Source organism: Carassius carassius, chromosome 13 (assembly GCF_963082965.1).
Source record: "Carassius carassius chromosome 13, fCarCar2.1, whole genome shotgun sequence".
Classification (NCBI taxonomy): domain Eukaryota; kingdom Metazoa; phylum Chordata; class Actinopteri; order Cypriniformes; family Cyprinidae; genus Carassius; species Carassius carassius.
In genome coordinates, this window is record NC_081767.1 from 27,488,079 (window position 1) to 27,514,565 (window position 26,487).

A 26,487-nucleotide genomic window follows, 5' to 3' on the forward strand; every position below is an offset into this window, starting at 1 on the left:
CATACATACACACACGCCGTTCAAATGTGTGCGATCAGTACGATTTTTAATGTCTGTTATGCTCATCATGGCTGCATTATTTGATTAAAAAAATCTGACTGAATCAAAAAATGGTCAAATATTATGAAATTTTAAATAACTATTCTATTTTAATATCCATGCTGATTTATTATCAGTTTTGGAAACAGTTGTGCTCCTCTTTTTTTTTTTTTTTTTTAAATCTGTGATTGATGAATAAAAAGTTAAATATAACCACATTTATTCAAAATGGAAATATTTTGTAACAATATAAGTACTTACTACCAGTTTTTTAACAACGTAACATCCTTGCAGAATAAAAGTACTAATTTATGTAAAAAAAAAAACAAAATAAAATAGTACTAACCCCAAACATTTGAACAGTTGTGCATATTGTTACAAAAGACTTATATTTTGAAGGAATGACACTGAATAGTGTAATAATGGCTGATTAAATTTTTTGAACCGGTATATTATTCCTATTATTTTTCTCTTTGACGTTGTAGTCTAAAAATGCATTTGTGCACCCATATGTTCCAAAATAAAAATTAAAGTAAAAAAATATATATAAGTCTTTTGTAAGAATATGCACAACTGTTCAAATGTTTGGGATTAGTACTATTTTATTTTTTTAATTTTAAAGAAATTAGTATTTTTATTCTGCAAGGATGTTACGTTGTTAAAAAAGTGGTAGTAAAGTATTATATATATATATATTTCCAAGCTCCCTCATATGCATTTAGACTTGTATGCATGTTTGCTGTCTTTCTGATAGTTAATTAATTTTGTTGACCTAAGACTCTCAGGTGGGTAGCATTGACCACCTCGAGACTGCTTCCATCTGCATAATTACTGAAAAGGCATGGCCAAACAGGAGGAGAGGAGAGCAGAGTATTTACATAAATCTGCATATGTCACCTGCACAGCTGACTGCCTCTGACACCAGCGATGAGTCACCAGCCACACACCTGCAAACACTAACTCACACACACACACACACACACACACACACACACACACACACACACACACACACACACACACACACACACACACACACACTCAGCAAATGCATTCAGCATACAGACAGTAATGTTCTCATTAGAACCTCTTCACTGCTGTAAGATGCACTTAAAACCACACTTGGACATCAGTACATGAACGCTTGGGTTTCATTTTATGGCTATAATGAAGAGTACTGCCATACTGAATTTAGCTTAAGCTATTTTAACAATGTTCCCCTGTAACTGATTCCTACATATACTTCTGTCTCATAATCCTTAATCTCAAAAACACTAGAATCTGCTGTTTCAATATAATTTCTTACTGGACTGTGAATATGATTAAGCATTTGTATAATATTTGTATAATATTGTAAATATTCACATACATGTTCTTATATTGAAAAGGCACTAATATGCATAATTTCAGCTTTTAAAAATTTAAATATGCACAAATCTTAATTGAATCTTTAATATATTTATAATTATATAATTTATAAAATAATATTAGTAACTTTATTTTACACTTTTCTTGTTACACATACATGTACTTAGTATCATCATAACAATTAATATGCATACTTACATGCAAGTAACCCTAAGCCAAACCCAAATCCTAACCCTAACTATATAGTAAGTGCATGTAGTTATTTAATATTACTCCGTACTTGTGTATAATGTATAATTACACTGTAACAAGGACATCTTAAATTAAAATGTAACCCCTAACTCTAATCCTAACCATATTGTAAGTTTTTTTGTTAATTAATATTAGTTACTCATTATTATTAATACTTATTAATTTCCCTTAATTACTAATATTATTAATTTGTTTAAATATTGAAGGTTTATTTATTTATTTATTTAAGAAATTATTTTAAGAGAAAACACCTTTACAAATTTTTTTTAGAAAAAAACTTCATTCAGCACAGATGCATTTAACTAACCAAAAGTGGTAGTAAAGACCTTTCTAAAGATTTATTTTTCAAATAAATGTTCTTTTAAATTAAAAAAAATATATTAAGCAGCACAATACATTTTTAATGATTATGATTTATATATATATATTTTAAGTTTCTTGAGCACCAATATTACTGCTGTTGATCATAAGAGAAAACCCCACCCCGCCAAAAAACAAAACAAAAAAATACACTTGCCCAAACACCTGAACAGTAGTGTGTGTGTATAAACACACACACACACACACACACACACACACGCTTTAAATATAAATATCTATAAATATGAATGAGTTTGTCCTGGCCAGTTTTTCTTGTGTAGCAGCTGTACTACCTTCAAGAGCATAGAGCTTACAGCAAATAAACTGTGTACTTCTCTGATTGAATGATCACGCTTTTGCAAACATGCATGGTAATGCCATTGCTTATGTTTTGGTTAACTAGGAAAGTTATTTGCACATGTGTGCGAACTTGTGCACATAAGTGAGTGTGTCTGGTGTGTTGTGCTGTGTGCTGTGCTGACAGGAGCATATTCAGGGTAATAGAAGTGCACAGTGGTTACAGGGTGACTCAGTAAAGCGGAACTGAGCTCTGTCTCCATGGGCATGGATCGCTGGGTCCCTAGATGACAGAATGCCTCAGCGCCCTTCCCAATCGAATAGAATAGAATAAAAAGATTGAAACTCCAGGCAAGATTGGCCAGCTTGCTGAATTGGTGATAAAATATATATTTTTCTATTGGAAAAAGTGTTACTTTTCATTAAATGTTTGGCCTGATGACGGTGCTTTCACTCCATTTCTTTGTCTGTCAGCGTAATGGTGTTGAGTGGTGTACTTTGTCAGTGTAATCATGTTCTGTAGCTTAAGTAAATTGAAAATCAAAAGGAACAATCTTTTGTAAGGACTGCCGCCACTCTCACTGTTCTAATTACATGGATCAATGGCTCCTCCCAACCCGGCTCCAAATCAGTGACTGTGCAAACTCAACAGTCATGCCCAGTCGCACACACAAACACAAGCATTCACAAAAAAAAAAAATCATCGTCATGCAAACTGCAGCATCCGCACTACTTTCTTGGCAGACTATGGTGCCCATTCTTCCTCTTTTGGCTGTGCAACCTGTTGACATAACTGTCAATTTGGGAAGAAGAGACGGAAAATAATGGCACTTTGGCAGAGATGCTAGAATCCCACTGGAGTACGAAATGGTGCCAGCTAGACATTATTGCTGATCCCAGAGGAGCTGAAGAAAAGCTTGAAGACATTACTGTGCATCTCTCCGAGGAGACATGGTCCAGTGAATTGTGAAAATCAAGAGGAACAGTTGTTTTGCTTTTTTGAACGAGGACTGACAATCATCGCAAGACTCCGTGAGATCCCACAGAGCCTGATTAGCCAAATAAATCATTCCCACTGTTCTGTTAAAATACAAATCTTTTAGGATTCCTTTCAGGTGACACTGGAATTTACAGCCTTAAATGCTCTTCAAAATTGCTCTTCACATTGATTAATGTAAATTATTAGGTATTAAACATGATAATATACTGTAAATAATGGCTATTACTTTCATGGTTTACATTACTTTACTATTACTATTACATTACTATGGTGAACGTCTAAGTCACAAATGGTGTAACTATCAGTCTATACATCAATTGGTAAAAATGATGAATCAATAGATAGAACAAACGATTGAGCAATAAATAAAACAAACAAACAATGGATGGATGGTTAGATGGACAAGTGGATTAGCTGTTTAAATGTAGTACATCAATTTCAAGCAGTTCAACACATTCTGACTATTTTGTGGACCGGTTATGAATTTCAAGCTTGGCTATACTCCTCCACTACTTTCTCTCATGACTTCTTGCCAGGTTTTCACAATCGGGCATCAGTGATGTACAAGTACCTCACACTTAAATTCCATCCTGCAGTGAAGCCACTGTCTGCCTGCTCTCACTGCAGCACTGACCTCTGCAGCATGTTTGGTCCCCTGTCTGATTACTATTCACATGCAGTACAAGACCTCTGGACATCTCGGAGGTGAACACCACATAGTGGATTGAATTTATTTATTTATTTTTTTTATTTTTTTTTATTCATTTGTCATGTTAGGCTTGAGGGGTGGGTGGGTTACAACTCCACCAGGCAACACATTGTTTATAATTTTTCTCAAAATGTGATTAATATGTTGTTGCTCTCAAAACACTCATGGTGCTGCCTCTTTCATGCAAGGCAGTGTACAAGTATCCTGTGGGGACGTACATGCTTAATGTGTAATTAGACTGTAATTTCATTAATCACTCTGATTCTCGGGGATCTCAGGAGAGTTTCATTGTGTGAATGTGGAGACCTGGGTGGAAACGGCTCCTTTATTAGCAGTTCTCACTTTCTGCTTTCCTTTCTCTGCTGTCATCGTTCCTGTCTTGCAACTGTTGGCCATTCTAAAGTTTATTTTTTTTGATAATCTGTCCTAACTGCCTCTGAAAAATATGATGCAGACAGAAAATGTCTGAATGGTGGCGTCGTCTGCCAGAATCTTGACATGAATTTTTATGTAGAAAGTTCTAAGCAGCTGCAGCCGTTACAAGCAGCAGCCACTGGAAGAGACTGGAATCACAAAGGCTGTGTAAACATTCTCACAATCATACAGAATATTTTATGAGCACCAGATCATTTTGATGTTTTGTTTGGACACTAATTTTATGTTTATTTTTTATAAACAGAGAAGTATTGTGCATGATGATGAGAATAATGAACTATCAACATTTACCCTTGGCCACTGAGAACTGTTCTTTCTCCAACTGGCATACACAGCCAGGTGTGTGAAAGAGAGAAAGTGGGAGGCAAGAGAAAGCCAAAAAAATAATAATTCCACTACCAAACCTGCACCTTCTTATTCACTGATAATTACATCATTGCCGTACCTTGCAGCAGAGGGACGTCTTTGAGGAACCCTCCACTGTACTCCACCTGGTACTTCTTCTCCTGAAATCCTGGTATACATTCAGCTTTCTCTTCCTCTTCCTGCGATCCAGTGCATACAACCTGAAATGGAAAGATAGATTTCCATTCAATTACTGAACACAGTTGACAATTTTTACATTTCTTAGATCATAAAACTGCTTAAGAATACTATTTTTACCAATACTTAAATAATTGCATTTAGATTTGTATTAAAATTGAAACCCCAATTAAAACTGCAACCACAACTACAAAAGTAATCAAGACCAATTGTTAACACTTCTAAAATACATAAATAAATTCTTAATTTAATAAATGTTCATTTAATAGATATAGTATTTGAAATCAAAGTAATAATAGCACAGATTATACACTGTATTAAGTTGATTCTTCACTGTATTTTATACATTTTTCAATCAAAACTGTGAGTAGCCTACATTTTAATTATTTGAGTTCAGTCCTTTCTCCTAGAATTTACTGATGAGCCAAAAAGTCAAGAACAGTCTTCAAGAAGAAAAAATCATTTTTAAAAAGATTTTTTTAAAGTTTGAATTGTCATACATTTTTTTAGCACTAGAATTATAATTGCTGCTGCCTTAAGAGCCATAATGAAATAACCACCTGCTACATCATGTCATTTTAGCTTTTACCCAACAACCTAAGATTAAGCTTCAAAAGCCATCAAATGTTCACACAGCAGAATAAATATTGTTACGAAACCTTTTATAGCTCAAACTGTTTTCCTTATGTGACATGATTACATTTTTTAAACTCTTCTTAGCATTTGCAGATAAAGTGTCATCATTCTAGACTGTATACGATTAAAAAAATGTAACTTTAATACAAAGCAGAATGTCTTTGCAATGTTTTGACCCCTTTTTAAGCGGCCACAGTCTTATACAATCTCTCTCTAGCCACAACACTAATCAAATGTAACTAGAATTTCATGTTTTTCTCACAGTGGCAACATTCAGTGAACTTTTTTTTTACTTTTAATTTATTCTCAGAACTGAACATATAGCCAAGGTTTTCTATGCAAGGATTTATACAACCTAATTTTGCTTTGTATATAAAATCTTTTGAAAGAGCAAAAAACTCTGTTTTTCCTGTTCTTAGTTCAAACAACTTCAACTTTACGACTAAAACAAGTGTGCAGACCAAATCTGGTGTAGATCAACAAGTCCATCGACCCTATAATGACTAAAGGCTGCTTTTACGGGCGAGCAAGAGCACAATGATCCTAGTCGATTACAGTATACAAAACTTAGGAAGGCAAAGCTTGTCTTCATTAAGAATTAAAGGTAATCATCCAGCTTTTAAAATGCTGAGTAAATTGCTGTTTTGTGGCTTTTAGGTCTATGGTAGATGGAGAGGTTTTTAAGATGGCTTTTTCGCTTTTGTAAAGGCCAGTCAAACATGCAGCACCAACCTTTCTGTCCATCTTCCTCTCTTACTCCCAGCAACATTATTATTCTTTTACACCTATGTTTTGCTCTCCCTCAATCAACCTTTCAGCTGGAGGGAAGCAGGGATTCTTTCTGACATTGACACACCCACATGCCATCTTGACTGTACAGCCCTGTTCCTCCTCTCAGTTCTACACAGTACATAACAACTCTAGACACACAGATGGAATTTCAGAGATCCGCTCAAAAGGTCCTTCCTTGGGAATACAATCATCACAGATTCAATACATCGGAAACACAAAGCATAAATCATCAGCTGTGCGGTCTGAAACACACTAAATAAATAGTCTATATGCGTAAATATTTTAGATTAGATAACCCATTCATGAACAATGAAGGTATTGGCTTCATTTTCTCCCTTTGTGATTTAATAAACAATCTTAACAATTCTTAACAATCATTCTTTATGAAAGGATATGCACAATCACACAGCTGCTTTGAAGCTAAAAAAAGCAATTATTTCAAACTTGAATGAAAATAATGCATTAGCATACACATTGCCAGCTCAACCTAAAAGACAATATAGGATTCATATCAGTCCTAGGTGATTAATTGCAATCAACTGCACTGATTAACTGCACTGACACATCAGATGAGAATATAATTTGAATTGAACATGAGATTGAAAATGACATTAACTTTGTTAAACTGTTATTGAACTGAATTGAATCCACATTGACCTGTGACACATTTGTAGCTTGTAGTTGTTTTAAAGATATTGTTCACTGTTCTTCTGTAAAGCTGAAAGCTGAATTGAACTCATTTCATAATTGATTAACTTTGCAACATTGACTGTTATTGAACTAAACTGAAACAACATTGAACTAATTTGAACTGATGATTGACACTATTATCTTATGTAGAGTTAAAACTGAATCAGTTTTGTAACTGGTGTATTTTACAGTATGTTAACACTGTTTATTTTCCTGTTTACTAATGTGAAGCTGATTTGAAACTATTTGTATTGTATAGAGCACTATAAAAAATAAATGTGACTTGACTTGAACCCTAAAATGTTGGAGGGGCCCAGTGAAAAAAAAAAAGTTCACACCTTCTGATGTGAGAACCTTTAACACTGAATCGGCAGATTATTATGACTAAACTAAAAATGTAAACTATATATATATATATATATATATATATATATATATATATATATATATATATATATACACACTTGGGATCAGTAAGGTTGTGTGTGTGTGTGTGTGTGTGTGTGTGTGTGTGTGTGTGTGTGTGTGTGTGTGTGTGTGTGTGTGTGTGTGTGTGTGCGCGTGTGTGTGTGTGTGTGTGTGTGTGTGTGTGTGTGTGTGTGTGTAAATGATAGACTGAAAAATTTAAAGAAAGAAATACATCAAAAGTGAACATAAATGCATTTATAATGTAAAAATAAAATATTTATATTTCTTATTTTATGAATTTAAAAATATAAATTCTTATTCTTATTCTATAATTCTATATGAATCCTGGAGAAAAAAAAAATCACAAATGAAAAAAAAAAAAAAAAAAAAATATATATATATATATATATATATATATATATATATATATATATATATATATATATATATATATATATTTTTTTTTTACATAAGTGGGACCTATTTTTATTTCACAGTCACATTAATATTCCTTTCCTATCTTTGTTCACTAACTGGTTCCTATGAATAAAACAGCAACGACTACTCAATCAAATAATCTAACCATACTTTTATACCTTCTTCAGCATAGAAATGACATATTCAAGGTGTTGTCCATTCAATAAAACGCCTTCAATACTTCAATGTCTGTTCAAACTTCAGCCTTGTTCAGCCAATCTGCATTTTACTGAGGTCTCTTTTAATTGTTATTAAAGATTATATCACAGGCAATTATAGAAGATCAGTCAAAAAAGTGTTGGTTTGATTTGCTTTGCGGAGTTGGAGACCATAGGATGCCAATGGCTTTGTAAGTAGCCAGATGGAAAAGAGAATGAACATTAACAGGACAGCTCTCAAACAGCTGCTGCACCTCACTGTTTGTTCAGATGAGAATTCTGGATATGAGATTGTATGCTTTACACTGTCACTACCTTCAAATCCCTTAAAAGAAGAATTTGTGCCAGGGAGCTTCAGCGTTAGGGAGCTTATTATACAAGCAGATTATTATTACAGCAATTCAGAGTTTCAAGGAAAAACTGCAGCTGAAAAAAAAGCAGCCATTTGCAATCGCACACTCAGCAATAGGGTACAGAGTTTTCTTTGACATGTCCCCTAGGATACGACATGGGAAAAAAAAGGAGAATCTCAGCACTGTGCATTCTGAGGGGAAATAAATGCTTATTTTAGCTTATTTTTTAGATTTAATGAGCCAAATATGACAAAAGTGCTGTGTTTACAGAAATGGAAAAAATACGATCATTCTTGTCCTACAGGTTAATTTGCTGCTAAAATGGCACTCCCCTCAGTGATGCTCGGATAGCACTATACAGACTCTTATTAAACTCACAAAGGCATTCTCTGCTTTATCTCTAATTTAATGACAAATACATCTGGGGGTTAAGGGCACGGTTTCCAAACAAGGTCTCCACTCTTTATGGTTGTTTCTATTCAACCCACTGCTTCTTCAGTCCTTCGGGAGTTCTCTTAATGGAGTTTCTCATAAGAGAACAGAAGCTAGTTTAGTTACTCAGAAACTCAACGACTTTTCTTAGCCACGTGAAGCAAATATTCTTAGAATTGCCTCAGCAGGGCAGGGATAACATTGCATATAAGACAGCATGACAGAAATTTCTTCAATCAGCATGGTGAACATCATTTGAACATCCATCCAGACAAAAAAATGTCAGAGCAGATATTATCATAGGGCATCTGTGCATATGTTTGCCCAGTCTCCGAACAAAGAGAGAATAAAATTATAAAGAAATAAAGATGATAAGGAAAAGAAAAGGCTGGACATTAATTATGCTGTGTCCTTCAAACTCCCCGGGTCAAAAATCTGCAAAAATTGACAGAACTTTACTATTTAAAAGGGTGCTAAGGACTTCTTCACATAGGATTTATTTGTGTCTGGAAATGTATTTATTATTTTTATTTATTTTTGTTAATTGTTAACTAAGGTAAATGTACTTAAAAAACGGGAATTTTAAAACTTTTCAACCCAAGGATACATAAATATGATGATCTCTTAAATGGGACACCATTTCTAAAATATAACGTCATATTTTCATGTGCAAATATCCATTTATGCTGTGTGAGAAAAATATTTATGTGATATAATTGTATGAGTACAACACATTGTTTCTAAACATAAATAATTTATGGTTTAATTTTTGAAAATTCAGTAAGAAACAACATTTAAATTAAATTAGTGATAAAATAATGATTTATGACTAGAAAGAATAAAAACAGTAAATCACATCAATTTCTGTAAGAGTGTAAAAAAATATTACACCACATGCTGCCTTGCCTCAATTTATACCTTCTTTCTTGTCTTTTCCTCTGTCTGAACTGGACAGCGTAATTGATTGCTAGTCATGTTGGTCACCTTATCGGTTCATTTCTGTGATACAGGTGTGTGGAGACTTCATTAGTTTCTAATAATTTCAGTCAGCATGATTTCCTTATTAAACAAAACAAGAGAAGATGACTCTGGTGGGCTGTGATCGAGGGGACAGGGGTTAGGAAATGACAATGTTCCCTACTGTTCCGGAGAGAAAAACATTTAATTGTGCTTTTAGAAGTCTGAGCTTTTCTTTTAGGTCTTACTGCTTTTGAACGACAAAGGGGGGGAATAAATGGATAGTTCACTCAACAATTAAATTCTGTCAGCATGCACTCACCCTCATGTCGTTCCAAAGCTGTGGGAAGATATTTAAGAGGGTTTTCCATGCAAATAATCGCGACGGAAGCTTCAAGCCTTTGAAAAAGCATACAAAGCACTATAAAGTGTAAGAAAAATATATTTTAAGCATTCTGATATCAGGAACCCATACGACATAAGCCATGCATGCTTCCATAAGGACAGAAATACAGATGTGCATAAATTACAGAATATTCCTTTAAATCAGTGAGTTAACTATTGATTGAACCAGTTAATAGTGAACCAGATCAGTCCGATTCATTAATAAATCACTGAGAGTCATTAGGATAATTAATTCTGCGTACTGTACATGTGTTAACATAACTACTGAAGAACATAAAAAGCAGTTGGAACATTACAATCACTTCAACCTGATCAGTCGGATTTGTAAACTAATCATTAAGTCTGGTTTTGTTAAATGAATTAATCGATTAATTGAAATTAATTAATTTCATTTATTTATTTAATTAATTTAATTAATTAACGATTAATTAAAGGCACACATTTCCAGACCTAAATTTCAGTTGGTTTCTAATACAGAGCTTTCATTTGGAAAACACTGAATATAGCACGCAAAGTCGTATGGGCCACTTTATGATACTTTAATGGTGCTTTTGCAGCCTTTTTGAAGCTTGAAAGCGTCTGTCACCGTTTTTTGTAACACACAAAAACAGTGTTAAATATATCCCTACAAGTCACACAGGTTTAGAACGACTTGAGGTGAGTAAATAATGACAGAAATGACAATTCTAGGTGAACGGTCCCTTTAAGTTTTAGGAAAATGCTAAAAATGTAGCAGCAAGGGTTGTGTTTGTTATAAACAAAGATGTGTGACAAGAGACAAGAGGAATAAAGCATGAAAAAGAGAGAAAAACTTCCAAACTGATGAGTGGCATTTCTTTGAGGTGGCTTTATGAGACTCATTTGAGATATAGAGGTTATGGTTCACTCAGCTCTTCCTGAGAGAGTCTAGCTTTTTGTTTTACTTCACTGAGGGGAAACAGAGTTCAAACCTATCCTCCGTCTCTGCTCATAAACTGCGCTATAAAGCCCTGAGTGATACTGAAGATCTAAACGTGTGCCTTACTTTGCAACTCCATTAACACTGAGCCTGGGCGAGTATGTGACAAAACTCTCTAGTTTGTTAGCTTTAGCACTTTTTCTAGGCAGATGCCTTAATTTGTGCAAGTAATTCATGAATCCTGCAGTGCTTGATACCTGGATTCTTTTGGCTTCATCAATGACGTCAGCGTCTAAGGCATCGAATCTAAGCTTACCCCTAATGTCTGGATTAATTCTTCCCATAGAAAGTCTGGAACCAACATATTTTCCTGCAACTACAGCACTGTAAAGCAATAGTTAGCAGCTCTAAAGCACTGTAATCCTTCTCCATGGGATGTAATCTACTCATTAGCCCTTCTAACCCCAAAACTAGTGGAGGATAAAAGCGAGAGATGAGAACATAGCCATAACACACAGGCCACAAGTACTAAGAGTCATTTTCATTCAGATGCTGTTGTAACCCAAAGCAATTGTAATGTCCCATTCTATAAGTGTTTTACAGCTGCCTATAGTACAACCTAGTTTGCAAAGGGTCATTAGAAAATTCAGTCGTACACCATATGTGGTATAATGGGAGAGTGGATTTCCATTGAAGGGTTTTAAAGTTAATATAACAGTTGAGAAACAAAAACAAAAGCTGCAAGAACATTGTGGCAAGTGGGGCGGGGCCGAGGGACATGGGAGCGAGGCCGGTGGAGTGATTGGAGATGAACTACACCTGTTCGACCCGCCGGTCTCGAGGCCCACGGAGGAGATGGAAGGATATAAAACTGGAGCGACGACAGTGAAGGACGAGAGAGGACCAGGCCTGGGCTTTTAGTTGTGTTTTGGTTTTTATTTGCGCGCACCAGTCGTCCGTGAGGGGCTGGTGCGCTGTTTTGTGTTTATTTTGCTTTATTAAAATGTTGTTTGATTGTCCGCCGGTTCCCGCCTCCTTCTTCCTGACGATTAGGAAGTTTAATTCATTACAGTGGTGCCGAAACCCGGGAGAAGGAGGGACGCGCTGCTGAAGATCCCTCGCCGCTGTGGTGAATCCGCGGTGCCAACGAGCAGGCGAGGAGTGTGGACACTCGAGGCGGTGGGCTGGAGCGAGTTGCCGGGGACGGGCGAGCTCGCTACCGGCCGCCCACGATAGGGAGGGGCGGCTGCCGTCCGTGAGGGAGCGGAGGAGTCTGCGCCGTTCGCCAGGTGGCCGGAGCCTGCTGCCATCCGCCGGAACGGGGAGGAGCAGGGAACGGGGGACTCCTGCCGGCTGCCCAAAACCGGAGGAGCCGTCGCCGTCCACCGGGCGGCGGAGGAGTGTCGTGCCGTCCGCCGAGGGCCGTCCAGTGCCACCGCCAGGCACCGCGGAGGAGATCGCCCAGCTGGTGGAGGGCCGAACAGCGGTGCGTCTGGGAACCGGATTTTTTTTTTTTTTTCTCCTCTCTCCCCTCTCTCGTCTCTGTCGCTCCTCCTTCCATCTCCTTTTCTCTCGCCTCGTCTGTCCTACCCCCAGGTTCCCGCAGGTCCCCGTGAGCGCCCCCCCCCCCGGAGGGAGGGGGGGGAGTAGAGCGCAGTCTCGGGAGTACCCCCCGGCCTGCGAGGGGCGATTGGGGTATGTGGCGAGTGGAGCGGGGCCGAGGGACATGGGAGCGAGGCCGGTGGAGTGATTGGAGATGAACTACACCTGTTCGACCCGCCGGTCTCGAGGCCCACGGAGGAGATGGAAGGATATAAAACTGGAGCGACGACAGTGAAGGACGAGAGAGGACCAGGCCTGGGCTTTTAGTTGTGTTTTGGTTTTTATTTGCGCGCACCAGTCGTCCGTGAGGGGGTGGTGCGCTGTTTTGTGTTTATTTTGCTTTATTAAAATGTTGTTTGATTGTCCGCCGGTTCCCGCCTCCTTCTTCCCGACGATTAGGAAGTTTAATTCATTACAAACATTAGAATCACTTGACAGACTGCAGATGGGAAAACGTAAAGACTATCTTACTGTGGTCGTGTTGCATTCTACACAATTGATAGCACTTATAGAAGCTCATAAACTCACTGATTATTTTTGTGCCTCTCAGATTTTTCTCTTAATTAAAGATGTCGGAGAAGTGAATAAAGTTCATCGGCTTTATAATGTGATAGAAAAGCAACAATCACATATACGGCAAGTATCAGATCGATATTTCACTACATTCCTCTGCTGAAAGCTAACAGCTTTAAGTGCATCCTCCCATCTTCTAGCGTTCAAGTTAAACCTTCTGTCTTTAACTCCTAAATGAGAACAAACTGATACCAACAGTATTATCACGCAGCCATAAAGATGGTAGAATAGGCTATTCATTCTTTATAGATCATCTCCATTAATGCTGCTCAGAGAATCACATCTTTAATTAATTAGCCCATTAAAGTCATCGTTCAACTTCAATAAGTCAGAACAAAATTAATACAGACTAAGAAAATCTTTCATATTTCGACTATAGCGGCATAAAAGGGCAAAGACATATTAGTGAAGTTAACTCTGAATTGCTTAGGTCAACATGAAGTAAAAATGGACCCCATTTACTTCCACAACACACATTCCTTTCTTATTGCAATTCATTGGTTCAGGTTATAAGACAAAAATGGTTTGTCTTCAAAATCTTAAATCAAAACCTAATAACTTGTTCTTCTGGAATGGCTTTCCTATTTCACTTATGTCACTTCATAGGGCTACTCATTCATTTTAACCAACAACCAAACACCTTTTTAAGCATTACTTTGACAAAATAACATTTTATGTAATTCCATTTTGTAATGGAATGGCCACTAATGAAATAAAGCATTACATATCCTTAATGCTTTAAGCATAAGCCAAAATGGACCTACATATGTCCAAACACTAACACTATTTTAGGTTCCAGTTTTTATCCCACTGAAAAACATATATTGAACACACTATTTAAAAAAGTTAAATATTACTATAAATAAATGTTGTTTACAATTAAATATTAATATCTACATTAAACAATTTATGTTAATCTTTGGCTTTTTAAACAGGGTGTTCAATAACTAAAGTTTTACTGAAGCAATTTTAATATAACGACTAAACTAATATACTAATATATAATATACTGTATATATATATATATATATATATATATATATATATATATATATATATATATTATTATTATTATTTTTATTTTTTTTTATTATTATTATTATTATTAGCATTGCCATGGTCTGATCTGAATGACTATTAGTATATCAAGTATGAATTTATGAAGTTTTCCACCGAAAAGCAGTGAATCTGTTTACATTGACTTACATCATCGTTTCCGTTTATATAACGTGTGAATATATCCTCTATTGTATTCTACAACAAAAACAATCAGAGCGCCTCGCTATCACTAGTTTTATTTTGATCTCCCGGGTCCGCTATTAGCTTTTAGCCCGTTAGCATCAGCGGCGTGGTTGCAGCTAACTGCGCTTACATTACTAATACTCTATTCACACACATTACCACTGCTGTACTCGCTGTTACTTGCTTTAATGGCGGATGAATGTCTCCACTCTGTGCAGCTCGAGCTCGAGGCCGTGGGAAAGCAGATTCGCGACCTGGAGGTGAGGCAGGCCCAGCTGAGAGAGCGGAGAGCCACGCTGGAATCATCCCGGGCTGACGCTCACAAGTCCGGGGTAAGTATACAGCGATCTGCTAACAGTCCCACCACGTCTACTCCGTGTGTTTCTCTGCACAGGCCCGGTGCACCCAGGACGCGATCTTCCCAGATGTCCTTCACTGCGACGCCGGGACACCACGGACCCTGGGTGCATCCACAGCGGAGGACGCGAGCCGGGTCCCGGGCGACGACTTCTCCCCCTCCTGCCTTCGACATCTCCATCCGGAACCGCTTCGCTCCCCTCCGCGAGACAGGACGCGACGCTGTGATCATCGGAGACTCCATCGTCCGACACGTAAGTGCTACGTTAGCCGAAGGTAAAGTGCACACTCATTGTTTGCCTGGTGCTCGTGTTCTCGATGTTTCTGCGCAGATACCCGCGATCCTGAAGGTCGACGAGAGCCCCAGAGCGGTCGTGCTTCACGCCGGGGTTAACGACACCACGCTGCGGCAGACGGAGACGCTGAAGAGGGACTTCAGCAGCCTGATCGAGACGGTTCGCAGCATGACGCCCGCGGCGATGATCGTCGTGTCTGGACCACTACCCACGTATCGATGAGGACACGAAAGGTTCAGTAGACTTTTTGCTTTAAATGAATGGTTGTTGTCATGGTGTAAAGAACAGAAACTGCTATTTGTTAATAACTGGAATCTTTTCTGGGAGCGTCCTAGGCTGTTTCGCGCTGATGGATTACACCCCAGCAGAATCGGAGCGGAGCTGCTCTCTGACAACATCTCCAGGAGACTTCGCTCCATGTGACTAGTAAGACAATTCTCTAATAACTATTATGATGACTTTTGTTCCACCCGCTTAAATGATAAAAGTACTTGTGCTGTAAAAACTATTAAGACTGTGTCTGTTCCCCGAATAGTGAGGTCAAAATATAATGTAGGATCTAGAAAAAATCTTATCGTAATTAAACCAGAAAAATGTAAAGTAAATGAACAAAAACAATTTTTAAAGTTTGGGCTCATAAATATTAGATCACTCACACCCAAAGCAGTTATTGTAAATGAAATGATCACAGAAAATAGTTTTGATGTACTCTGCTTGACTGAAACCTGGCTAAAACCAAATGATTATTTTGGTCTAAATGAGTCTACTCCACCAAACTACTGTTATAAGCATGAACCCCGTCATACTGGTCGTGGCGGAGGTGTTGCAACAATATATAGTGATATTCTCAATGTTACCCAGAAAACAGGATACAGGTTTAACTCTTTTGAAATACTTCTGCTAAATGTTACACTGTCAGACATGCAAAAGAAATCTAATGTGTCTCTTGCTCTGGCTACTGTGTATAGACCACCAGGGCCGTATACAGAATTCCTAAAAGAATTTGCAGATTTCCTCTCAGACCTTCTAGTTACAGTTGATAAGGCGCTAATCATGGGAGATTTTAATATTCACGTTGATAATGCAAATGATACATTAGGACTTGCGTTTACTGACCTAATAAACTCCTTTGGAGTCAAGCAAAATGTCACCGGGCCCACTCATCGTTTTAATCATACACTAGATCTAATTATATCGCATGGAATCGATCTTACTGCTATAGATATTGTACCCCAAAGTGATGATATTACAGACCATTTCCTTGTATCGTGCATGCTGCGTATAACTGATATTAACTATATGTCTCTGCATTACCGTCTGGGCAGAACTATTGTTCCAGCCACCAAAGACAGATTCGCAAATAACCTGCCTGATCTATCTCAACTGCTATTTGTACCCAAAAATACACATGAATTAGACGAAATTACTGACAACATGGGCACTATTTTCTCTAATACATTAGAAGCTGTTGCCCCCATCAAATTAAAAAAGGTTAGAGAAAAACGTACTGTGCCATGGTATAACAGTAATACTCACTCTCTCAAGAAAGTAACTCGTAGTCTTGAACGCAAATGGAGAAAAACTAACTTGGAAGTTTTTAAAATTGCATGGAAAAACAGTATGTCCAGGTATAGACAGGCTCTAAAAACTGCTAGGGCAGAGCATATCCACAAACTCATTGAAAATAACCAAAACAATCCAAGGTTTTTATTTAGCACAGTGGCTAAATTAACAAATTACCAGACGCCACCTGATTCAAATATTCCACCAACATTAAATAGTAATGACTTTATGAATTTCTTCACTGATAAAATAGATAACATTAGAATTACAATAGCGAATGTAGATTCTACAGCGTCTAACACTTCAGTTTCATCCATCGCACCCAAAGATAAACTGCAGTGCTTTACAAATATAGGACAGGAAGAGCTAAATAAACTTATCACTGTATCTAAACCAACAACATGTTTATTAGATCCTGTACCCACTAAATTACTAAAAGAGCTGTTACCTGTAGCCGAAGAACCGCTTCTCAATATCATTAACTCGTCGTTATCTTTAGGTCACGTCCCAAAACCATTCAAGCTGGCGGTTATCAAGCCTCTTATTAAGAAACCAAAACTAGATCCTAGTGTACTGGCAAATTATAGGCCTATTTCAAATCTTCCATTTATGTCTAAAATTTTAGAAAAAGTTGTGTCTGCTCAATTGAGCACCTTCCTGCATAAAAATGATCTGTATGAAGAATTTCAGTCAGGTTTTAGGCCCCACCATAGCACAGAAACTGCACTTGTTAAAATTACAAATGACCTGCTTCTTGCGTCAGATCAAGGCTGCATCTCATTTCTAGTCTTACTTGATCTTGGTGCTGCGTTCGACACCATAGATCATGACATACTCATAGATCGATTACAAAACTATACAGGTATTCAAGGGCAGGCTCTAAGATGGTTTAGATCCTACCTGTCCGATCGCTACCATTTTGTTTACTTAAATGGGGTGTCATCTCATTTATCATCAGTAAAGTATGGAGTGCCACAAGGATCCGTCCTAGGTCCCCTTCTATTTTCAATATACATGTTGCCCCTTGGTAATATTATTAGAAAATACGAAAATTAGCTTCCACTGTTATGCTGATGATACTCAGCTATATATCTCAACGAGACCAGATGAAACTTCCCAATTATCTAAGCTAACACAGTGTGTTAAAAATGTAAAAGATTGGATGACAAATAATTTTCTCCAATTAAATTCGGATAAGACAGAGATATTAATTATTGGACCAAAAAACACCACACAGAATCTTGTAGATTACAATCTGCAACTAGACGGATGTACTGTTACTTCCTCTACAGTCAGAAATCTGGGTGTTATATTGGACAGCAATTTGTCTTTTGAAAATCATATTTCCAATGTTACAAAAACCGCATTCTTCCATCTTAGAAACATTGCCAAGCTACGAAACATGTTATCTGTTTCTGATGCAGAAAAGCTAGTTCATGCTTTCATGACCTCTAGACTGGACTATTGTAATGCACTTCTAGGTGGTTGTCCTGCTTCGTCAATACACAAGCTACAGGTAGTCCAAAACGCAGCAGCTAGAGTCCTTACCAGGTCAAGAAAATATGATCATATTACCCCAATTTTACAGTCTCTGCACTGGCTACCTATTAAGTTCCGTATCAGTTACAAATTATCATTACTTACCTATAAGGCCCTGAATGGTTTAGCTCCTGCGTACCTAACTAGCCTTCTACCACGCTACAACCCATCACGCACCCTAAGGTCACAAAACACTGGACTTTTGGTAGTTCCTAGGATAGCAAAGTCCACTAAAGGAGGTAGAGCTTTTTCACATTTGGCTCCCAAACTCTGGAATAGCCTTCCTGATAATGTTCGGGGTTCAGACACATTCTCTCTGTTTAAATCTAGATTAAAAACGCATCTCTTTCGCCAAGCATTCGAATAATGTATCTCTTAAATTGTGAGTGTAGTTGCATCTGCATTTTTATTCTTTAGCTTGGGTTAAACTAATTTTACTTTGTTGGATCAGCAGCTATGCTAATGATGTCTCTATTTTGTTTCTATGTTTTGCCACGGGATTTACATCCCGTGGTAACTAGGATTTACACAAGCTCCAGTCTGGATCCAGAACACCTGAGAAGAGATGATGCTGACCCTCAGAGGACCCCAGATGATCCTAACCTTGAATCAACAAACAGAACTAACAATTATTGCTACATGTGTGACTGCATCATATAATTACTATTAATTAATAATATTGATAGTTCATCATCTAGCTGACTACGTCTTGTATTATTATTATTATTTTTATTTTTCTAAAATCCTGTCAAACGTGCACAAACTACTAGCTACTACTAAATATTGTAGAAACATAATTTTCTGTAAAGTTGCTTTGTAACGATTTGTATTGTAAAAAGCGCTATACAAATAAACTTGAATTGAATTGAATTGAACTTAATCTAGACACAAAATAGACAAAATACTGTAGAGAATGCAGTATGTTTAAATTAATAATTAAAGGACAATGGTAAAAAAATATATAAATATATTATAAATATAAAAATATAAATATAATTTTACAGTACTAGCACTTTAAGGTGCAGACACGTCACCTTGTGTGCAAGTCATAGAATTCTCAAGTAGTTCGGATGCTTCAGACACTCTGAGTAAACTCTGTACACTGGTTTTCAGCCTATGACATGTATACACAGGGTGAAGAAGTTTATTTTGAGCATGTGGAAGAACCTGTGCGAACAGACACTCTGCAATGGGCTCTGGTGACTTCAGCAGGAGTTGTGGTGATGGCCTCCGGGCAGGTGCTGTGACAGGCCTGAAGTGTGATTAAGGCTGAGACTTCATTGATGAAAGCCAGTGCAGCCAGAGCCACTAGGCAGAGTCTGGTGTAAATGTCAGCTCAAAAACAAATAAAACAAATGGGCATATCAGTTACAGACATGCTGAATAGAAATGGCTGCAGAAGCTGAAGTGTGTGAAGTGTTTGTTGGTGTTAGGGGTAAATTATGTTTCGTGTCTAGTAATTTTTGTCACTAATAAAAGCCATTTGGAGCATTATATTGCAGTTTATTTTGCAATTAAACAGTTTAAGTTGCAGGATTCTGAGAGCAACCTAGTAATGTGAAGTTCCCAACAAACAAGTGGTTCTCTACCATGAAATGACTGCAGGATGGAGAAAAATAATAAAAACTGAATGATGGGGGAGCCTTCGAGTCTACAAAGTTGAGAAACTCTGTATTTAATCAAACATTTCATTTTTAGGTAACACAATTTTACAGTGTCCACATTACGTTAGATGTAATTATACTACAGAAATAACAGTAAATTATGCATAGTTACAAGCAACTAACTCTAAACCAAACCTTAATCCTAACCCTATATATAACTACATGTTGTTAATTAATATTACTCTGTACTTAATTGTTATTTTAGAAGACAATTTTGTCAGACAGTTTTTATCTAATTAAAAGCCTGCAAACTTATAAGCTTTGTAGACAGTGCAGTGGAATACAGAAAGCCAGAATAGTCAAAACTGTCCCACTGAAGCACTACACACACCAGTATAAATGCAATGATGGTGCCCAGTCTGGAAGTGATGCATCTGGGCATGTGCTCAAATCCCCATCTAGTTTGTCCAACTTTGTTAATAGATACATTTCAAAACACAAATGCACACTAACCCCCTCATATCCACTGCCCTCTGGAAAATACCCACATCCCCACACTGTTTTTCTAAGTGCATTAATTAGTGTAATCGCTTGGGATGGTGCACATTCCCTTCCAAACCTTCAAGCTAGGCCTGTCACAATAACAAATTTTGCTGAACGATAAACTGTCCAAGAAATCATCGCGATAAACGTAATAACGTTCTAAGACCAGTTTCAACTAATATAATGATAATGGCATAAAAACGCAGGTACACCTTTTTAAATATCAATAAACTTTTATTTTATTTTATGGCAGTTTCAGAGCAAGAAATACCAACATGTTGACTTTGTGTGGCTAAAAATGAATTAATTTTGTATGTTATATTATGTGTATATGCCAGTCAGGGATGCTCATATTGACCGTTTAACCGTTAATCGAAAGTAAACATTTTGACCGATGAAGGAGCTCGATGAAGGGGCCGTTCACATATCACGTCTTTTTTGTGCTCAAGTTTGTTATTTCAAACGCGGTATGCGCGCTTATACTGGAAGAGACACGCTCGTTTTTTCCAGACGTGTCCGCACCGCGTTATAAACATCCCAGCTTTTCAGAATGACGCAAGTGCATCAGGTCATGTGACAAGAGCCAACTCAATCAACTTCCTTCAAGGTAAAATGAGAGTGAGAGGGTAAAAGCAGAGTTACAGCAAGGGTTTTTCGGTGGTGGAAATCCATTACTGAAATTTCCTTGTTGTAATGGATATTGCAGCTGATGGATGCTTAGCAATGACAGACGCATCAGGAGCGCAACTGCCCGAATGCTTTGTAATGGAGAAAACGTGTGCGTGTGTGTGTTAACTGGGCACGTAGACACACGCAACCACACGCCTACAGACATATTTAGCTGAGCAAGCCAAATGAAGCGAGCGAGAATAAGGCCAATTTCGACAGAAAGGGCAACGAAGTTACTTGCAAAATATGTTACGCGGTATTAAAATGACCTACAATAGTTGTGCAAAGTACATAGCTGTGTCACTTGCGACGCAAACATCCACAAGCAAATTAAAGGCGCTTCCCAAAGCTGGTCACTCTAGCGAGACATTATCTCTTTATTCCCGGGACATCTGTGGCATCTTAGAGGCTGTTTTCTGCCACGAGCTCTCCACAGGCTGCGCTCCAGACTAACCCCACTTCACATCATGTCATGCTACGTTACATTATTATCGAGTTCATTTTTTTAATCGTGCGATTAATTGATTTATCGACTATCGCGACAGCCCTACTTCCAGCCATTGATGTCTCAGTTTTTAAATCTGGCAAAAAAAACACAACTGTTTATTGCCAATGAAAAGACTAGGGTGTCCCATAATCCGCCCCAGCTGGGCAAGAAAATGTTCCCTCATCATTTTCTCTCCTAGCCTGGGCTGAGTCCTCTGCTCTGTGGTAAATGTCAGTGCACATGGAGGGCATTGCAGAAGTGACCCAGGCCCGGTCACAGCAAGAGTCTGCAGTGGAATCGATCAGTCGCCGTCCAAACAGCTGCATTTGGCTTGCCAGTGGGAGAAGCAGCCTGCACAACCATCTGGAATCTGGACACACTACACCTGCTAGGCCAGTGAATAAGGGATGGTGCATAAGCAGAAAAAAAAAAAAAAGCCGGGCACTGGGCAAAGCAAACAGACACTCAATCTTGGATGGTATCTACATTGTTGCTGTATTTTAGGAGGCAGGGCTGACAGGGTTCACAACCATGGTTCCAACTCCAGATGTGTAAACACAATGCACCATGAGGGATCCTGGCCTACAATTCAGACTCAGTTTAGCAATAATAAACTACTCATATACAGCAACAGATGATAATATATATGTCCACTTTAACTAATAGCTTTTCTAACCTTTGCAACAGAGAGACAAAAACAGTTCAGTTTAAACTATCTTGCATGTATTGGAACACAAACTTGGGTCGCCCGAGCTCCCAAACTATTATAGACTAAAACTTAAAGCAAAATCATTGTGGCATGAATAAAGGGCACATCAGGACAGAGCATAGGAAAAAAAACAGCGTTTACCTTAAGACATTACCACTCAGCTGGGCCAAACAGCTGGTGCTTAGCCACTCTGTTTTAAGGGCAAAGAGCAGATCTTGGATAACTAAGCAGATCACTGAGGTCATAAGCTGAAAAAAAATGGGGCTCCAAGAGTCAGACTAGTCTCTTCCTGGTCTCAGTTTTAGACTGTCTGATGCATATAATGGCACTAATCTTAAAGTTTTATAAAATACCATATTTATGTACATACGATAAGTCACATAACTGGAGTGGTTTAATTCTTGTTTGCCCCTCTGAATGATGATGTCAGTATCAAAGCAAAAGAAGTAAACACTGCAATGCACATATAATAAGCACATTTGGTAACATTTGGAGTGTTTAAAGAGCCTATTAATGTATTAATAATATGGTTTTGGTTAATTTAATCTTATCCAAGTGTCAAATAAGAAAACACGGAGACACGTTTTATAATATGTAACCAATCATGTACCAATATAAAATTAAATTTCCATGTATTAATATACCACAACTTGAAAGTCTGGGGTCAGTAACCTTATATAATTAAAAAGAAAAATGCATTTATTCTTTACCAATTATTTATTTTTTTACATGCTAGTAAAATATATTGTGTTATATATTGTGTTACTTTATTATTCATCAATCTGTTGGGTCTCGTAGAGCAAATTCTATAGTTTCCAACCAGTTACAGTGAACAAGAATAAATCAAGTTCACTAATTTCTTAAAAAACCTTTTTTTATAAAAGTCACTCAAGCTTGTTTCATTATGCTACCCAAAAGTAAAGCACATGAACTCGCATAGCTAGGAATAATTTTAAATGAAAGGAGTTAAATGTCTCTTCTAGTCATTGATAACTCACCTGAGTACATTATAACCGCAGTAATGTGAACACTCAACATGCTGACTAAAGTGCTAAAAACATAATCTAAGCATATCAAAATTATTTTGATGGCTGAATGATATTTTGCCATGACATTTAAGTATCTCCAGTGGCAGTAGCTCAAAATTGTAACTGGACTTTCTTTGATACCTGCTGAATCTGGTTCTGGGTCAGTAAGGTCATCTATATCCGAACTGAAAAGGTGACAATTCTCTCACAACAATTGTGCCATGAACTCATATAGCATTGCAACACCCCAGGATGTGTAATAAGGGTCAAAGGGTGCTGTCCAATAAGAGGATAAACAACTACAAAGTCCTAAATCAGGTTTCTGTTTTCACCACCTTCACCAGGGCCGTGGCGGAAAGGAATGGACAAGATAAGCCAGCAAAGCTAGCAATAACTCACATACTCCCAAACAACCTTCCTCCATTGCTATGCACTTCCACAGTAGTGTCTAAATGCAGGATACGGTTGGTGTGAGTGATTGTGTCCTTTTTCCCGATTATCTGTTCAAGTCTCGGCATCAAATGCGGCCACTGTCACACCATCCATCAATTTAAAAGGCAAAGTTGCCAATAAGTCCCCAAACCCATGAAGCAGCCCTCCTTCTTCGTTTCACTGAGATTCAATACTGGATTGAGATTGGAAAAGAAAGATTTCTTCAGATATTTTGAGGGAGCAGATCAAACTACTGGGCAATATTCATGGGGGAGCTGCAAAGATATCGAACTGGACTTCCAGTTTTTCTACTTCTTATACAGGCCCAATATTTCGCTGTTGACATGGTATTTGCTTTATCCCCCTTCCTGGGAGGCCATAGCAGTATATGCTTTCTGAAAAATGTTTTAGCATTCTACCACTGGCTACCGCATTGAGTGATTCTCAGGAATTATACTGTAGAGATATTTCTGCTGAAGGACAAAATGCCTGATTTAAGTGGAGATTTGCTTTGAATAAAGCACTAAATAGACTCCAACCAAACATAACTATTGATTGCAATAATTAGCTAATGACTCTTTCTATAACCGTAATCATAAATCCATTATTGCAAATTTATGCTTCTATAGTTGAGTTGCCAAGTTATATAGACAGCAATGTGCCAAATCACCTTGAAACTTCCCATATCTTTCCTGCATTATTCTCAGAATAATACATGTTGTGCTTTCTATTTTGTTCTTTTGTGTGTTTTCAACTGATTTTTCTTTTTTTTCTCTTTTTCTTTATTTTTTGGATATACAATTTTAAAGGTCTAGCTTTAAAAAACTGCAATGTTAAAATGTCTCTAAAATGTAAGCGTAATTTCATTCCATAAAGTGTCAACCGCTGCAATAGCATGGCTGCTGCACTGAAGTAAAATTGATTCCGGGATTGCTTTGTGTTCTCATAGCATAATACTCTCAACAAAATAGCACAAAATGTTTTTTGCCATTCTTAGAGTGCAGGAAATGGAGTTATTTGTTAGAATTGAGAGACTGAAATGTAACACGCTCATGATAGACAGGTAATCAAGTCCTACATGATATGAGACAGAACCCACAATGGCCAAGATAGGAGTCCCAACACCTTTGAAATGGCCCAGAAATTTTAAGCTGCCAGCCTGATCTCACCAACATATTCCTGGCTGACATTTTATTGAAATTTTCTCCATTTCCTCAGCATCAATATCACATCTTTCTTTGTTATGTTTAAATATAACCCTACGAGACTGACTCCCTCCCCTCATCTGCTTGTCTCAACGCTGTTTTTTCCTCCATTATCTAAGAACTTCCACCTGTCTGTCTGTCACTTTTCTTTACATGGCACATAATTGTCAATCTCCTCTTGTTGGATCTCTTGTACTCTGACAACTGAAAGTGACAATATTGTAAAATTATATTCCTTTTTTTATGTGCCTTCACTTACTTTGCAGATTTTTTCTCTTTTTAATATTTTCCAGTAAAAGAAAGCTATTCATGTTAGCAATGATTATCTGGGATTAGAGCAAGTTGAAAAGGAGAGGAAATGACATGCCTGCAGGGTGAACTGATTGTAGTTCAAAATAAACTTTCTCAGTTTTGCATTCCATACCATACACATACATACAATGCTTGGAATAACAAATGTACAGTTAAATATTTGTTTTCCATTGATTGATAATGGAGTTCTTACTACATTGAGCGAGTTTGTAATGTATTCGTTTTGTATTATGATATACATAGTAATAGATTCAGAGGTCTGTGAAGAAGAAAAGCTTTTGAATTGTTGGTAATAATCAAATGGTTGTTATGTGGTGTGGTGTTCTGTTCTACGGTATATACTATTCTGCTATGGTTCGGCTTCACAGTTATCAGCAGTAAACATGAACAGAACAGAGAGGTTTTCTAATGTGTTAACAAACTGAAGCATTAGCAGAAGGTAAGACAGTTGAGGATTCATTACTATCAGGGTCACTAAGTTCAATTTGTAGTGCATGGTGAGCAGAAAGATAGTTTGAATGCTTGTTAGCATAAAAAGGAGTGTTACTGATTATTAGAGTATTTCCTGTTACAGTAGTTGACCTGTTTGGAAGTGGTTGGTTCATAGGATAAAGGTGGTATTAGGCATTCCACAAAACATTATGTCTGATGCAACATTACTTAAGATCTTAAAATTATATTAGTTATATATTGCTAAGCCATGTAAACAGTGTTGTGCAACATTCCGAACTGAATTAAAAATGGCAAAAAAATTTACTCTCTAATTTGAAATTCCAAACGTACTTCTGAAAGCTGAATTAAAGAGGATTTGAATGCAAGGATTTTATTTTATTTAATATGTATATTCTACTTCAGCTTTATTTCAATTAACCAAAATAGTCTGGGTTAAAAATAGTAACCCTGGTGTTGCCACTTCAGTTCAAATTCACACTCATGAACTGAAAGCCAGTTCTTCAGTTCTTAACTTTGCTCAATCTCGCTTATGAATGCTGTACTTATAGTACATATATTTATGTTTATGTATATTTATTTATTAACCTATTTATTTTTGTGAAAACAGGCTTCTTTTTTTCATTATGTCTCACCATCTACAGAAATTCAGCTGCTTTTTAGGTTC

At 37.3% G+C, this 26,487-nt stretch overlaps 1 protein-coding gene across 1 annotated transcript in view; it reads right to left on the reverse strand.

Annotated features, from left to right (window-relative positions):
* cdh13 (cadherin 13, H-cadherin (heart)) overlaps positions 1–26,487 on the reverse strand; it is a 353,836-nt gene that overhangs the window by 243,765 nt on the left and 83,584 nt on the right. Inside the window, exon 2 of the mRNA XM_059565191.1 lies at positions 4,906–5,026. Within this exon, the coding sequence (XP_059421174.1) occupies positions 4,906–5,026 (121 nt within the window). The remainder of the gene's footprint in view (positions 1–4,905; positions 5,027–26,487) is intronic.